This window comes from Phaethon aethereus, assembly GCF_964289735.1.
Source record: "Phaethon aethereus genome assembly, chromosome: 5".
Lineage (NCBI taxonomy): Eukaryota > Metazoa > Chordata > Aves > Phaethontiformes > Phaethontidae > Phaethon > Phaethon aethereus.
The window spans coordinates 44,798,484-44,813,243 of record NC_138579.1 but is presented as its reverse complement, the minus strand read 5'-3'; the positions used below and the strand labels follow the sequence as shown (position 1 = coordinate 44,813,243).

Genomic DNA, 14,760 nt, shown 5'->3' with positions numbered 1-14,760 from the left:
CTTTGAGGAAATAGCATGTCTTTGTGACTACTGTCTACATGAGGATCACTGGCAGTGAAGATAGAGCGTTTGGGCTGTACCACTGCATACGCTGTTTTCACACCTTCCAATAGTTTTTGGAGAATCCATCCACATGTACAATGGTGGGAATGCTAAATTATTCCTAATATTTACTAAATAGCTAAAATTTATTAAATACAATAAAAAATACTCTTGAACTCTTTAATATCTTGCTGATATTCAAAGCCTGAGATGCTGCAGTATATTTGGAATAAATGAAATGGCATGCTCGATTGTTAGTGCTGGACACTTTGCTTAAGAAAAGACATTTTGAAAACAGAAGTTACTGACTTACAAGATAGGTACGCCCATGGCCAGAGCTGGGATAATTCAGAACACTAATAATCTGTTTTTCTTCTTTTCTAGAGTCAAGTTTGCTTGTGTTTTTGCAGGTCAGTGACATGCCTCATTGTTCACAATAGTTTTCTTTTTGTTTTGTTGGGGTTTTTCCCCCATCTGTGTTCTTTTAATACAAAGTAGACAGCTTGCACTGGCCCATAACCTATGTGGATCATATCCATATTACAGTCAATGTGTTGTGGAAATCTTAAAACTTGACAAAGGGACTTTGAGACAGAAATTACCAGCACATGCTTTTTTGCTCTCTCATCTTTTCTAGAGGAGCTTATACATGCATTCTCTCTGTGGATCTCAGATTGCAAAGCCAGAGACAGCTTTTACATTTTACTTAATGTTGCCTTTTTCTTCACCAGTCACTTGAGACCTCCTTAGGCAGCAAAATTGTCTGAAATTGTTTGGATGTTTGTATCTTTTGGATAGAACTCCTTTTATAAATAGCATTTACTGATTGCAGCTTTTTTCTTTTCTTTTTAAACACTGGTGGAGCTGTTTACACTGTTTCTGTACGCACACATCAGGAAAGGCTTTTAGTGTTGGGCTCAGCATGCAACCAAGCAGTTCTTTGGAGTGGTAATAGATTTGTAGTCTGAGAGCTGAAGGCCACATGAAATAACTTTCTTTTTCCCCCAATGGAGAATTGAATAACATGAGGTAGTGCTCTGATACTCTTCTTTGTATCAAAGCCAGCTGTGCTCCCAGAGCAGTGGTACCGGAATCTCCACAAAATTAATAGTGCCAAAGATGTGGGGGGGGCAGGGCATGTTAAGAAATGGGACCATCATCTCTGTAAAGTGCTGAAGTTTTTAATTGGAATGGTAAACTACTGCACAATGCATAAAATGTCTTGACATCCTTTCTGTAAAGCTTTTTTATTCCTCTTCTCTCTGTACCTTTTTGTCAATGTTTTCATGGGGTCCTGTACCACTATGAAGTATTACCAATTTGCAGCTTCACTTTGGTTTTCTACAGGTTCGGAATCTGTAAAAGTGACAATTACAAGTGAGCTTATATTGCTGTGAGGCTGGGAGATCTTAAGGCTTCTTTGAGGACAGCTGGCACAGAGCAAGTAAAAGGCTTGGAGTTGGGCTGTGTAATGCTTGTTCCAAAACTGTAAACAGCCCAGCATGCTGTCCTGAAATGCCCTGAAGGGAGAAAACTGTTAAGGAAACAAAGCTGACAATTATAGAAAAATTTCTGAGACTCTACTTTCAGAATTTCTGAGGTGCCTTGGACCACATCCAGGGCATCAGCTAATCTTCCAGTTGTTGGACTCCACTTTTGGTCATCCTGATTAAAAAAAAACAAAAAACAAAACCAACCAAACCAAAAAACCTCCCAACAACAAGAAGAAAACAGAAGAGTACCAGTCCTTGAGCAGTTCCTTGTTTTGGTGGTCAGCTGTTTATCAGTTGTGATAGCGTGGGTATTTGTAATAGGAGCTGTTACTGAATCAGTCCACCACTTGTCTGGACAGGTTTGATCCAGTGAGCTCCAAGTTTTCCTTATGCTGTGGTCCAAGAACTATTTTCAAACCCACTGTGTTTTATTTAAACTTTGTACGTCAGGTGGCTACTGAGTAGCTATAACTATGTTTGGTACGTCGTTATTCAACTTATTATATTTGAGCAAAATATTTGGAGTTGGTGGGTATCTTTATTACTAGATTAGAGAAGGAACTGGCCCCTTAAAAAAAAAAAAAAAAATCCACGCCCACCCCGCAACTGACCCAACAACCCCCCCAACCCAAAACTAAACATATGATTCAATAATAAGGCTAAAGGCTTCCTGCTAAAGTGAGCAAAGGCAATGCCCATGTCTACACTGCATCTATTTCTCCATTTGAAGGCTCTCATTTTCTTTGCCAGTCTGAAGTGTTGCTGAATGTGTCACCAGCTAGTGGAGAGCAGTTACTGTATTCAGGCTAACTCAGGTAAAGGAGTAAACTTTCCTTTTACGAAGCATGGATAAAGCTTGGCCCCCAAAGGGATCCAGCGTAACACTCAAGAAGGATGCAATCAGTGTTTTCTGGGGAGGTCCCAGCTTTTAAAAATGTTGAACAGATTAGCAGGGTACTGTGTAGGCATTCGAGCCCTGAGTTTCTTTTGTTTTCTTTTCAAATGGGATAAAGGGATGAATCAGAAGCTGAAAAAACGAGGGACAGTCCTTGAGGGAAAAACATCAAGTTCAGATGTGCTCAGAAGGCTCACGAAGTGTTTGTTATAGCCAGATTAGTTCAAGAAATTAGTACACATCTGCAAAGATTTAGATAAGCTCTCTTAAGGTAGGTACTTGATTTTATATAGTGAAGATGACTTGGCCTTTCAATAAGGTGAATACAAGTGGTTCACTAACTGCAGTTGTAGGTGTTATCTGTTTTTTTTACTTTACAATATGTAAAATTGCCGATGGCATAAATAAACATAAAGACATTTGTTAAATCTCTTGATTTCCTTGTTGCTATTGTACTTCAGGGAACATTAGTCCTTCTGATAGGACTGAAATGTTCCCAAGTTGTCAGAGCTTGTTCTTTCTCATGAGTAAGTGGGTTATCCTGCTTGCAATTTATCACGTTCTCTTAAGTTATTTAGGTTGTTTGTCCTTTACAGCTATCAAAAGGCTAATCCAAAGCTTAATGTTTGAGATCTCTTCAAATTTCCAGCTTTTTCCAGCTGCAAGTCTGGCCTTCCATTTGTGTCAGGTTTATGTTTATTCTTGGGTTGTAGTCCTTGCTTCTTGAATGCACCCATATAGAATATTCAGCTACTGTTTTCTTAATTTTGCTAGATGAAACTAGACTTACAGTTTCCTCCTGTAAAATAGGCTTTTTATTGTCCGTATCGTTCTGAACTGTCCTTCCCCTCCACGCTGCTTGCCATCTGAATCCAGTAATTTCTGAACATGGGTGACTGGTGCTGCTTGCAGAATCCAGATGAGGATTTATTAGCATTCAGTGAAAAAAGATTTTTGGTTTAGTGATTTCTGTATTATGCTGTGCTTTTGGCTGTATCTACTCCAGTTATCCTTGTTCTAGCTTTTTTGTGTCTGGATTTTTTTAATCTGTATAGTTGCTTTTAAGAATCCGCTTGCAGCATGACATCTTTACTTTTTTGTGTTTCTTTCCAGTAAGGCTTTTATTTTGTAGAATAATTCCTACCTAATGTTTGGCTGACTTTTAGAGATTCTCGAAAGAAGGCTTATTTTACACTGTGGAGTTCAGCTGCTCTGAAATAGATGATGCCCATGCTGTTCACATTAAGCATCAGGGAATTTCCAGATAGCTTGAATTTCTTTGTGGTGAATTTCTTTTCTAGGAAGATGGATGTCTTTACTTGTTCATCACTTCAGTACCCTTTATTGTACTGTTACAAATGAAAACTGGTCTGCTTTATTAGAACTCATTTTCTTGGCTTATCTCTTCAGACAGCTCCTCCCTTTAAGCAGCAGCTGTCTTAAATCATCTGCTCAGGAGGTTTTTTTAAGGAGAGTGGGAGGAAAGAAAGGTTTGATAATGACTGTTCTGAGTTTGGTCATTTAACAGTTCATCTCTTGTGTACATGTTTTTGCCCTGTATATGTGTGTTTTGCTTTTAAGTTGCCACTTCCTTCTCTATTGAATATTGATGGTTTTGTTCAGTGTAACACGAACTGGGGGGGATTTATCTTTAGATCTTTACGTTCTAAAGAGATGACAGAGTAGTATGCATGCTCTGCTGGGATCAAAAGGCAGCAGCGTTTCTTGGTTTATGTATTCTAAGAAACTTGTTGTTTCTGGAGAACTTTTGGTGACAAACTCCAAACTCTCTCTCCGTGAGACCATTCAAAAGCTGTGTAACTTTGTTGCTGTTAGGGTAGCTATATTTAGTTCTTTTAAAGAATTAACTTTTTTTCCTAGAAAATGGGTATTAATGCTTTCCTTAGCATCTCAAAGTGTACTGAAAACATTAATCTTTGCCATTGTGCATTACTTGGGTGAATCGTTGTTCTAAGAGCAACATAGATGGAAAGATGATGTGCAGACAGGCAAAATGAATCATCTTGATCAAGTTGGCCAAGGTGCCACTGCAGCGTAAGGTTTTGGTCTGACACATGTTTGTTTTCATACACTGTAAGCTATTGTGGTGGAGTTGGAAGTAATCTGGACTTGGGGTCTATCAATTGTCTGATCGTTGCAGTGATAATAATTACTATTACTGAAATTTGAATAATTTTCCAGAGACTTCTCTGTCATATTGCCAATTTCTTAACACTCTTCCTCTAGCTGCCAGTCACCCTTCCCAGGTAGGACCTAAGTTTTCCAAGTTGTAAAGACTGTCTCTTCATAAATCTTTTTTTCTTTCTTTATACAGCAAGAGATGGAGGGAAGGGAAAAAGTTTCAAGGCCAATTTTTTATTCTCTTTAGGTGCAGTATGCCTAGGGCGTGTGTACAAGGAAAGGGCTGGATGCTTTCAAAAACCTTTTAAAGTAATCTTTGGCTGCAGAAATGTCAAAATTGGGTCTCAATAATGGAAGAAGGTAGCAAAGGCTGTGGGAGAGGATAGATTTTTCTCTTAAATCTAATCTTTTGGGATTTAAAGCTCTTACTTCGTCTAGGTGATCAAGGTAAAAGCTGCCTTCCTTAACATTCTCTTTTCTTTCTAGGTTTCCATGAAGATAAACAATTGAAATGTGGATAGTCTATTTGTAGCTTGGTGGTGGTTGTCATCTGGAACCTGCTGGTGTCTCCTCCCAGTAGTTGGTGTAACACAGGCTGCTGAGAGCCATGAAGGTTGTACCGGAGAAGAATGCTGTCCGCATCCTGTGGGGTAGGGAACGGGGTACACAAGCCTTGGGTGCTCAGCGGCTTCTGCAGGAGTTGGTGGAGGATAAAACTCGATGGATGAAATGGGAGGGCAAGGTAAGGTTGTGGGATAGAGGTGCATAGCTTGATCTTGGAGTGGGGGAAGGGAGGGATTTGAAATAAATTGTCTCGTGACACTGTACATTTGATGTGTTACACTTGATATGCTCTCTGGCTCTGATCAGTTCCTGCAGTGATGTGATACTAGATATGTTCCTGCAGCGGGTTCCCCTTGTTATCTGTGTGGCTTACAGTTAAAGTATGATCATATGACACTTGCAACACTTCCTGCTTTGTTGGCTTTTTCAGAAAGTTGAGTTACCAGACAGTCCACGCTCCACCTTCTTGCTGGCGTTTAGTCCAGACAGGTAATTAACTCCTGGTTCGTTCCCTGTTTCAGCAGTCTCCTTACACTTAAAAAAGTGATGGAGGCTTGTGCCCGTTGAGTTGTCCAGTCCTGAGTAGCTGAGTGAAACTTCTGGTTCCTGACATGCATGGATGGAACATGTGCACCTTCCTAATCTCACAGCTTTGAGCATAATTGGTGTTTAATTTCTGAGGTACCCAAGCGATGCATAGTTCTAAGGAAAAAGGATCTGTGCGGCCACTGTGGGATTTCGTAAGAAACTTTAGGGAGTAAAGGGTGTTTTAGCACAACATGCCAAGTGATGCGGCACACCCACTGGGATATCTAGGACTAAAGAACAGAGCAGAATGATGCGTATATTGGAAGCAGAAATGGAGGTGGGATCTCTCTTAGTGTCACTTAATTTGACAGTGGTTGAGATGGTGTGGAGAACTGGGAATATTTATTTGCCCCAAACCGTCACTCAGGAGTTCCTTCTGAGCTGCATGTTCACTCTGACTTTCGAGGTCAAGTTTGTGCTTGCAGATTGGATGAGCCCATGTTTGCATGGACCCTGAAATCTGGCTACAGGGAGTTTTGTGGCCATTGGTGAAACAGTAGATTCTTACCCTTGAGCTCTGTGTGGGAGAGCTGCTGGGTTAGGTATGAGCAGACCCTGTTGAGATGAAGCTAACCATAGTCTGGTTTTGCTGTACTCTTCTCATGCTAATGTTTGTCCTACCTTCTGCATTCCCAGGACCCTAATGGCTTCCACACATGTGAACCACAACATCTACATCACAGAGGTGAAAACGGGCAAGTGTGTTCATTCCTTGGTTGGACATCGCCGCACTCCCTGGTGTGTCACCTTCCATCCCACCATCCCAGGCCTCATTGCTTCAGGATGCCTAGATGGGGAGGTTAGAATTTGGGATTTACATGTAAGTCTCTTCTGAAACATATGTGCCTTTGGTATTTGGTGGGTACCCAAATGTTGCCTGGTAAAGGAGCTGTTGGGAAACTTTGCTGGGACCTGTCTCTAAGCACATAGAACAGATCACAGCCATCCTTCTCTGTCTAGAGAGGAGGTGACAAATTCTTTGTTCAATCCCACCAGGTAGGTCATGCTCTTGTTTATTTGATAAGAGTGGTACAGATGATGCTGGAGAACTTTGTGCAAGGTGCCTGTTTAGCTTATGTGAAAGATGCGCCATTTTTCATTCCACTGAGCCTATCTGAACTCTTCATTAGAGAAGCTGTTGCTCTGACAGTTCTACCTAGTCTGGTGATTGGCACAGAGACAAAACACGTATACTTACCTGGTTGCTTTGAAATGCAGCATTTTTACAGGCTGCTTGAGGCATGCTTACTTACTAAAATACATTTATGGTCATTGCTGCAAGTAGTGTTATGTTCTACACATGACCTTGTGTGAGGGCAGCTGTTGTTGTTGCCAAGAAAGCATGTCACTTCCATGCTCTAGGCAGAGTCTTGGAGAGATGGCACACACATGGAAACCTAATGATCTCAAACTTTGTGATAAACTGCTTGTGATTCTTGACTCCTCACTCAGGGTGGAAGTGAGAGCTGGTTCACAGATAGCAACAATGCCATTGCGTCACTTGCTTTTCATCCTACGGCTCAGCTTTTGCTGATTGCAACTGCCAATGAGATACATTTCTGGGACTGGAGTCGTCGGGAGCCTTTTGCAGTAGTGAAAACAGCCAGCGAAATGGAGCGGGTCAGGTAAGTTCCTGTTTCCAGGGGAAGAGAACACTTTTATGTGAAAAATGGTCAGATAGGGGGTATGTAGGGTGTTCCTCTGGGATGCTGCACCCTCTACACTGAGGCAGCAGAGAGGTGTTGCTTGCAGCTCCTTGACTTACTTGGTAGAAACAGTTCTGTGGGCAGGGAAAAAAAGCAGTTTGAAATAATAGATCAGATTGATTGTTCATATTTGTAATCAGACGTGTGCCCAGTAAATGCCCAGAATCTACTTCATGTTCATTTGTAAGCTTCGTAATTAAACTTGTCAGCCATAAGGATGAGAGAACCCACAAGTTGCTGGAAGAGAGAGTGCTGAGCTGTTACTTTGGTGTAGTTATGGAGGAAACTGCATTGCTGGAAACTTGATGCCTTCATCTGAGCAATTTAAAATAAGACAATGATGTAACATTCAAGGCAAATTAATCTCTCCCTTTGTACCAAATTCCAATTTGTAATGTGTATGTACATATTCCTTAAAATTTCCTGGCTGTTTCAATTGATAGAGCAGTACTTGCTTCTAGCTTTTAACTTCTGTATAGTGTTTCTGTAGGCTATAAAATAGCGTCAGTCTTTGGCTAGACAAGTATGTTTTCTTCTTAATGCATAAACTCTTTCATATCCTTCAGAAGAAGATGATGGTAATGTAGTAATGTTCTCATTGCGCATATTTCACATGGGGTTTTCTTTCCTGCTGTGTCCAGCTTCCTGTCTCAATGTGGAACGTGAACTGATGATTGATATTCTGTCTCTGTGCTTTTGTTTTAGGCTGGTACGGTTTGATCCCTTGGGACACTACTTGCTCACAGCAATTGTTAACCCTTCTAACCAGCAGGTAAGGGGAGTGTCAGTACCTGTATTGACTGGCTAATTACAAGATGCTCTACATACATTAACCCTAGTCTGTTCCTAAGCAGCCTTGTGCTTTTCTGAAAACCTGAAATCCTTCTAGGTCAAGTTCTGTCTCACCTTAATTGGTTATATGAACGTTCTTGTGTTATGTGCAGGGCTATTAAAAAGCCCTCCAAAGTATGTTTGGTTTGCCCTCATTGCCTCAGTAGTGGTGGACAGATGTCCCAATGGCCCTGCTCTTTCTGTTCGGTTGTGACATTCTGCTGGATTTGAAGCTATGTGAGGTATTAACAGCTGCTGACCCTCAAATGCTGATGCTTCTGTTTGTATGAACAGTGTATTGTCAAAGCTTGCTGGGCTGTAGGAAGAGGTTGTCTGGATCCATACAATGAACTTTGAAATAATCTCAGCTGCTTTCCTGCAAGTCAAGGCCTTTTGGAAAGGACTTACCACATCCTTTCATCTGTCTGGGATAGTAGCTGACTTTCTGCAAACTGTTTATTTGAAGGTATAGGATTTTGCTGTGAGGTGACTGAACTTTGATTGCTTCCTTCTTGCAGAGCGATGAAGAAGTGGAAATCTCTGTGGACAGCACAGAGATGCCGCATTATCGCCAGCGTGCTATCCTTCCATCTCAGCCTGTGAGGCGTACACCCCTCCTCCACAACTTCCTGCATATGTTGTCCTCCCGCTCCTCTGGCATACAGGTGGGAGAGCAAAACAGTGTTCAAGACTCTGCTACCCCATCCCCTCCACCGCCTCCACCACCACCACCTCCGCCTCCAGCCAGTGAGAACACAAGGGCATCTGTCTATAACAGGCTCCGGGAGCGTGTCAGCTATCCCACAGCAGAGTGCTGCCAGCACCTGGGGATGTTGTGCCTTTGCAGCCGATGCTCTAGTGCAAGACTTCCTTCTTCTCTCTTCCCACACCAGGAAAATGCACCCTCCACGTCTTCTGGGGCCACTGGCACTTCCTTCTCCTCTGTGCAGACAGAGCCTTATCAACCCCCAGAGCAGGCATCCGTAGTGCAGGAGGAGCAGGGGATACTTAACAGGCCCTCTGCTTTCAGCACAGTTCAGAGCAGCACTGCTGGCAACACCCTGCGCAACCTTAGCCTGGGCCCCACGCGGCGGTCCCTCAGCGGGCCCCTGGCAGGCCACCAGTCCCGGTACCAACAGTCTGCGAGAGAGATGGCTTCGGGCTTAGGCGGGTCTGACTGGTCCAGGACAGTGCTGAACATGAGCTCTCGGTCAGAGCTGGAAGCCATGCCTCCCCCTAGGACCAGTGCCTCCTCCGTGAGCTTGCTGTCGGTGCTGAGACAGCAGGAGGGAGGTTCCCAGGCATCAGTCTATACCTCTGCAACAGAAGGGAGGGGCTTTCTGGCCCCAGGGGCTGAGGCGGACAGTGGTGGTAGCGCTGGCCCTAGCAATCCGGCCAGCATCCGTAATGAGCTCCAGTGTGATTTGAGGCGATTCTTCCTGGAATATGACCGGCTTCAGGAGTTAGATCAGGGGATTGGTGGGGAACCCAGCCAGTCGCAACAGGCTCAAGAAATGCTCAACAACAACATTGAGCCTGATCGGCCGGGTCCCTCCCATCAGCAGACTCCACACAGCAGTGAAAACAATTCCAATTTGTCCCGGGGTCACCTGAACCGCTGTCGCGCTTGTCATAACCTGCTGACCTTTAACAATGACACGCTGCGCTGGGAAAGAAGCACGCCTAGCTACACACCAGGGCAGGTCCAAAGCACGTTTGAGGGTGTGCCTCCAAATACCAGCCAGGTGCAGCCTGCAGAGAGAACCGAGGGCAGAACTCCTGCCTCTAGCAGGCTGCAGCTGGGCAGCTCTTCCACCCCGCAGGAGGAGAGGACCGTGGGAGTGGTCTTTAACCAGGAGACGGGGCACTGGGAAAGAGTTTACAGCCAGTCGGCTTCAAGCAGACCTGGGAATGTATCACAGGAGGCCTTAAACCAGGAAATGCCTGAGGAAAGCTCAGAGGAGGATTCACTCAGGAGGTAAGATATATATGCTTGGCCTTCCTCCTCTATTTTTACTTAAACTTTTCCCATCTAGTCTGAGTTTTTCAGTCTTTTCAGAGTTAAAAAGCTTTTCTTGTGTGGTCATGTGCTATTTATGTAGATGAAAATAGAGACATTGCGTTGATGTCTTTTATAGCTGCCATTGTCATGCTGCAGATAGGTTCTGAGTGTGTCTGTGAGGATGAATACCAGACCTCTCAAAGGGAAAGGAGAATGGTAGTGCAGGCAGGCAAAAGTTTGGGCTCTGGCAAGCAGATGTCTGGGATGAACTGTGATCTTGGCAGTTCCCAGACACTGCAGAAGGGCGGGAACACAGGATGTGCTACGCTGTCCTTTTGTGCCCCATACCATGCATGTGCTGCACATGGAGAATCTGCCCAGGGTAGGCATGGAAAATTGGGCACAAATACTGAGAATTGCTTTCTTGAGTGCTGTGTCCTGTTGAGGTTGTAGTTGTTAAGTTGGAAGGGTTAACAATCATTTCCTTGGTGTTGCCATATAGGGCAAAAAAAGTCAAAGCTCTGTGTCAGTGGTTTGTGTATATGCACCCATTATTTAAAAACAGTGGCAAGGACCCTGGGAACTACTGGCCTGTCAACCCTACTTCTATGCCTGGGAGGATTATGGAACAGATACTCTTAGAAGCTATGCTAAGGCACATGGAGGACAGGGAGGTGATTTCAGACAGCCAGCATGGCTTCACCAAGAGCAAGTCCTGCCTGACCAACCTTGTGGCCTTCTATGATGGAGTGACCACGTCAGTGGACAAGGGAAGAGCTACCAATGTTATCTATCTGGACTTCTGTAAGGCCTCTGACATGGTCCCTCACAACATCCTTCTCTCTAAAATGGAGAGAGATGGATTTGATGGGTGGGCAGTTTGTTGGATGAGGAGTTTGTTGGATGGTTGCATCCAGAGGGTGGTGGTCAACGGCTCAATGTCCAGATGGAGATCGGTGATGAGTGGTGTCCCTCAGGGGTCTGTACTGGGACCAGTACTCTTTAATATCTATCTTAATCAATGACATAGTAGGATCGAGTGCACCCACAGCAAGTTTGCAGATGACACCAAGCTGAGTGGTGTGGTTCACATGCCTGAGGGACAGGATGCCATCCAGAGGGACCTGGACAGGCTCAAGAAGTGGGCCCATGTGAATGAACCTCATGAGGTTCCACGAGGCCAAGTGCAGGGTCCTGCACCTGAGTCAAGGCAACCCCCAGTATCAATACAGGCTGGGGGATGAAGGGCTTGAGAGCAGCTCTGCCAAGAAGGACTTGGAGGGTACTGGTGGATGAAAAGCTGGAAATGAGCTGGCAATGTGTGCTCGCAGCCCAGAAGGCCAACCCTATCCTGGGCTGCATCAGAAGTGGCATGGCCAGCAGGTCGAGGGAGATGACTCTGCCCCTCTGCTCTGCTCTGGTGAGACCCCAGCTGGAGTCCTGTGTCCAGCTCTGGAGCCCTCAGCCCAGGAAAGACAGGGACCTGTTGGAGCGGGTCCAGAGGAGGGCTACAAAAATGATCTGAGGGATGGAGAGAGGACAGGAAGAGAGAGTTGAGGACAGGCTGAGAGAGTTGGGGTTATTCATCCTGGAGAAGAGATGGCTCCAGGGAGACGTTGCTGCAGCCTTCTAGTACTTAAAGAGGGCTTATAAGACAGATGGGAACAGACTTCTTAGCAGGCCCTGTTGCGATAGGACAAGGGGTAATGGTTTTAAACTACAAGAGGGTAGCTTTAGACTAGATATACGGAAAAAATTTTTCCCAGTGGGGGTGGTGAAAGACTGGCACAGGTTGCCCGGAGAGGTAATAGGTGCCCTATCCCTGGAAACATTCCAGGTCAGGTTGGACAGGGCTCTGAGCAACCTGGTCTAGTCGAAGATGTCCCTGCTCACTGCAGGGGGATTGGACTAGATGACCTTTTAAAGGTCTCTTCCAACACAAACTATTCAATGATTCTGTACCTTAGTTGTGAGTGGTCAAACCCGTCCAGTTTGCTTGCCTTTGATAAAAAGGTAAGTTTTGAAAGTGGCTCCCATTGACCCAAATGTAGGATGAGCTAGTTAAGGGCTTGCTGATCACTGAAAATTTTAGGCTCTGCTGTATTTGTTTTTAAGGTGAATTTTTTTGAAGGATTTTTTTTTTTATACTTCAGATGTGTTATAGAAAAGAGAATAAGCCAAATCAAGCTTGTGCCAGGAAGGACCTTTGCTTTGTGTGAAAGTGTCTCTACTGGCTTATATGGGCAATTCAGCTACACTGGTATTTTGGATAGTGTTTCCCTAGCGGGTTTCAGTTTGACCTCCTCGCTCTCAAGTGGTTTGTGCGCTTGTCAGAGAAAAGGTCCAGTCCTGCATTTTCTTGGAAATGGATGCTTTGTGCTGTAGGAAAGCAAAGTTTCCAGGTTGGATGCGGATGTAACTGACTGAGGAGAGTTTATACACAGGGGTGCCTGAGAAGAGAGAATTCTCTCCTTTTTGCAGATAAGCTGATTATACTTGGCTGGAACAGTGGCTGCCTTTCTTGTTTCTGTAGTTGCACAGCAAATAAGTAAGTGATGGTGGTCATTCATCTGCTTCTAAGTCCTTGCCCCAGTTTTTTGTTTTTTGTATTTTTTTTTTAATAGCATGCCATAATGAGAGTCTCGAGCTGATTATGTCATAACTATTTCTTTCTTGGGCCTGGACTTACCTGATGGTAGTTTAAATCACATATTCTCTAGTCCCCTATTAAAGGGCAGAGAGGTGAGGAGGAGCTGACAAATTTAGCATTAAAATGGCACTTGAGTTAAATCTTGCATTATCTTTCTTTTCAAATAGCTGTACATGCTCATAGTGTTCCCACTGTGGTGCTTGTTCTCTGGGTTGAGTCACTAGTGTCAGAAATAATGGGGGCAAATAACCTTTTTATTGATCAGGCGGTGGGCACGTATTTGGACAGTGAGGTATGGTGGGATCTGTAGATGTGATCTTTTCTGTGGGAGTTTTATAATTTAGAAATGCCCTGAGGCATATAACTCGGTCCACCCCAGGGTACAGGAGCTGGATGAATTGCTCTCTAACAGCAGGAGTCCTGTGACTAAATCTCTGGGTCACTTGGCTTGTTGTACATGTGGTTGCTGCTGCCTGCTCAGTGGTTCTAGCATCTGTGCAGGGTTAGTTGCCTACCTGATCACCTGTGAAAACAGATGCTTTTTGCTGAGGCATTAATTTGGAGCATGGATTTTGATGTGTGAGCTTAATTCCAGAGTTATTCTTATAAGATTAAACCTTTGATGAAACCCTTCTGGCAGAGGTTGCTGAGAAGCTCAAAGGGACTCTCGTTTCCCTAGTCTTCTGTTTCTGTTATCAGGCCTTTCTCAAGAAGAGATGTGACAGGGGCTTCTGCTTCCCTTCTAACTGAAGTTAAGGTAACTGTAGAGTAGTGAGGTGAGGAAGCTCAGAGCAGTGAGCAGTCAGGTATTAAATGCTCATGGCAGTTTCCTTGAAGTAAAATTTAATTTCTTTTGCTGTTAAGCTTGTTGGGTGGACTTGTGGGGAGCTTTATGAAGTCTGTCCCCTTAAAAGGAACCCTGCATGTGGGATAGCTGTATCCCACAGGTGTATTTTTTTTTTTTCCTTTCTCAAACTAGCTGTTCTATTTTTCGTTACAGAGCAATAACAAGTCAGGAAGTCCCCACTTACATGATTTTGGCATAGAATGAGCATCATGAGGTCCGGTCTTCTTGTCTCCCAGACCTAGGGTGTGCTCCCACAATTGGAAGTGCTGGAACCACTCCTGCACAGCAGAGTCCAAAAAGTGTATTAACCTTTGCAGCTACAGAAGTGTGCAAAGATGGTGACAGGTTCATGAGGTGTAAGCTGTGTAATGCTGAAAGTGCTGAGGAAATAGAGGAGGGAAGGTAAGGCTTCAGGTCTGAGGGTGCAAGTGATAACTGCATACACACTTTCAATTGATATAATTTTGTGCCTGTGGATCTCAGGTTAGATCTTGGCATTGGGGGACATGCATGTATTTGCTTGTTAACCTGTTTTATATTCTGTTCTTCTTTGTTTCTCCATTAGATGTCCTCATTGGGCAGTTGAGCTCTGTATTGCGCCAGCTGAAAAGCTTAAGATAAAGATTGCAGCTGGAAACTATGTGTGTATGTTCTCATTCCCTGTCCATGGGTAGGATCCATTCCTTGACCTGGCTTGCCTGGCTGAGAAGTAGCTTGCTGGGAAGATACTGCCATAGAGGGTCAATTAAGTAAATAGGTAGTTTAATGATGGTGGTTCCTCTTTGAATTCTGTTGATAAAACTATGCCATCTGGGTAGGGAGGTAATTCTGCTCCTTCTAATGGTGCTGGGCTAATTATCTCAGGCTAATCGTGAAGGGATTAATAAGCATGTAATGAAGCTATTCCTGACTAACAGCTCTGGCACCTCTTGTTAGGAGGAACATGTCAATGTGAGCCTCGGCAGTACAGCAGTCCTGTCACATTCAGCTTGCCCTGAAA

At 44.1% G+C, this 14,760-nt stretch overlaps 1 protein-coding gene across 1 annotated transcript in view; it reads left to right on the top strand.

Moving 5' to 3' along the window:
- Positions 1-5,179: 5,179 nt before the first annotated feature.
- Positions 5,180-14,760, top strand: part of AMBRA1 (autophagy and beclin 1 regulator 1) — a gene marked incomplete at its 5' end in the record, with an annotated part of 130,041 nt that continues 120,460 nt past the window's right edge. The window contains 6 exons of the mRNA XM_082000451.1: positions 5,180-5,314; positions 5,567-5,625; positions 6,361-6,544; positions 7,177-7,349; positions 8,136-8,202; positions 8,780-10,239. Of these exons, the coding sequence (XP_081856577.1) occupies positions 5,180-5,314; positions 5,567-5,625; positions 6,361-6,544; positions 7,177-7,349; positions 8,136-8,202; positions 8,780-10,239 (2,078 nt within the window). The remainder of the gene's footprint in view (positions 5,315-5,566; positions 5,626-6,360; positions 6,545-7,176; positions 7,350-8,135; positions 8,203-8,779; positions 10,240-14,760) is intronic.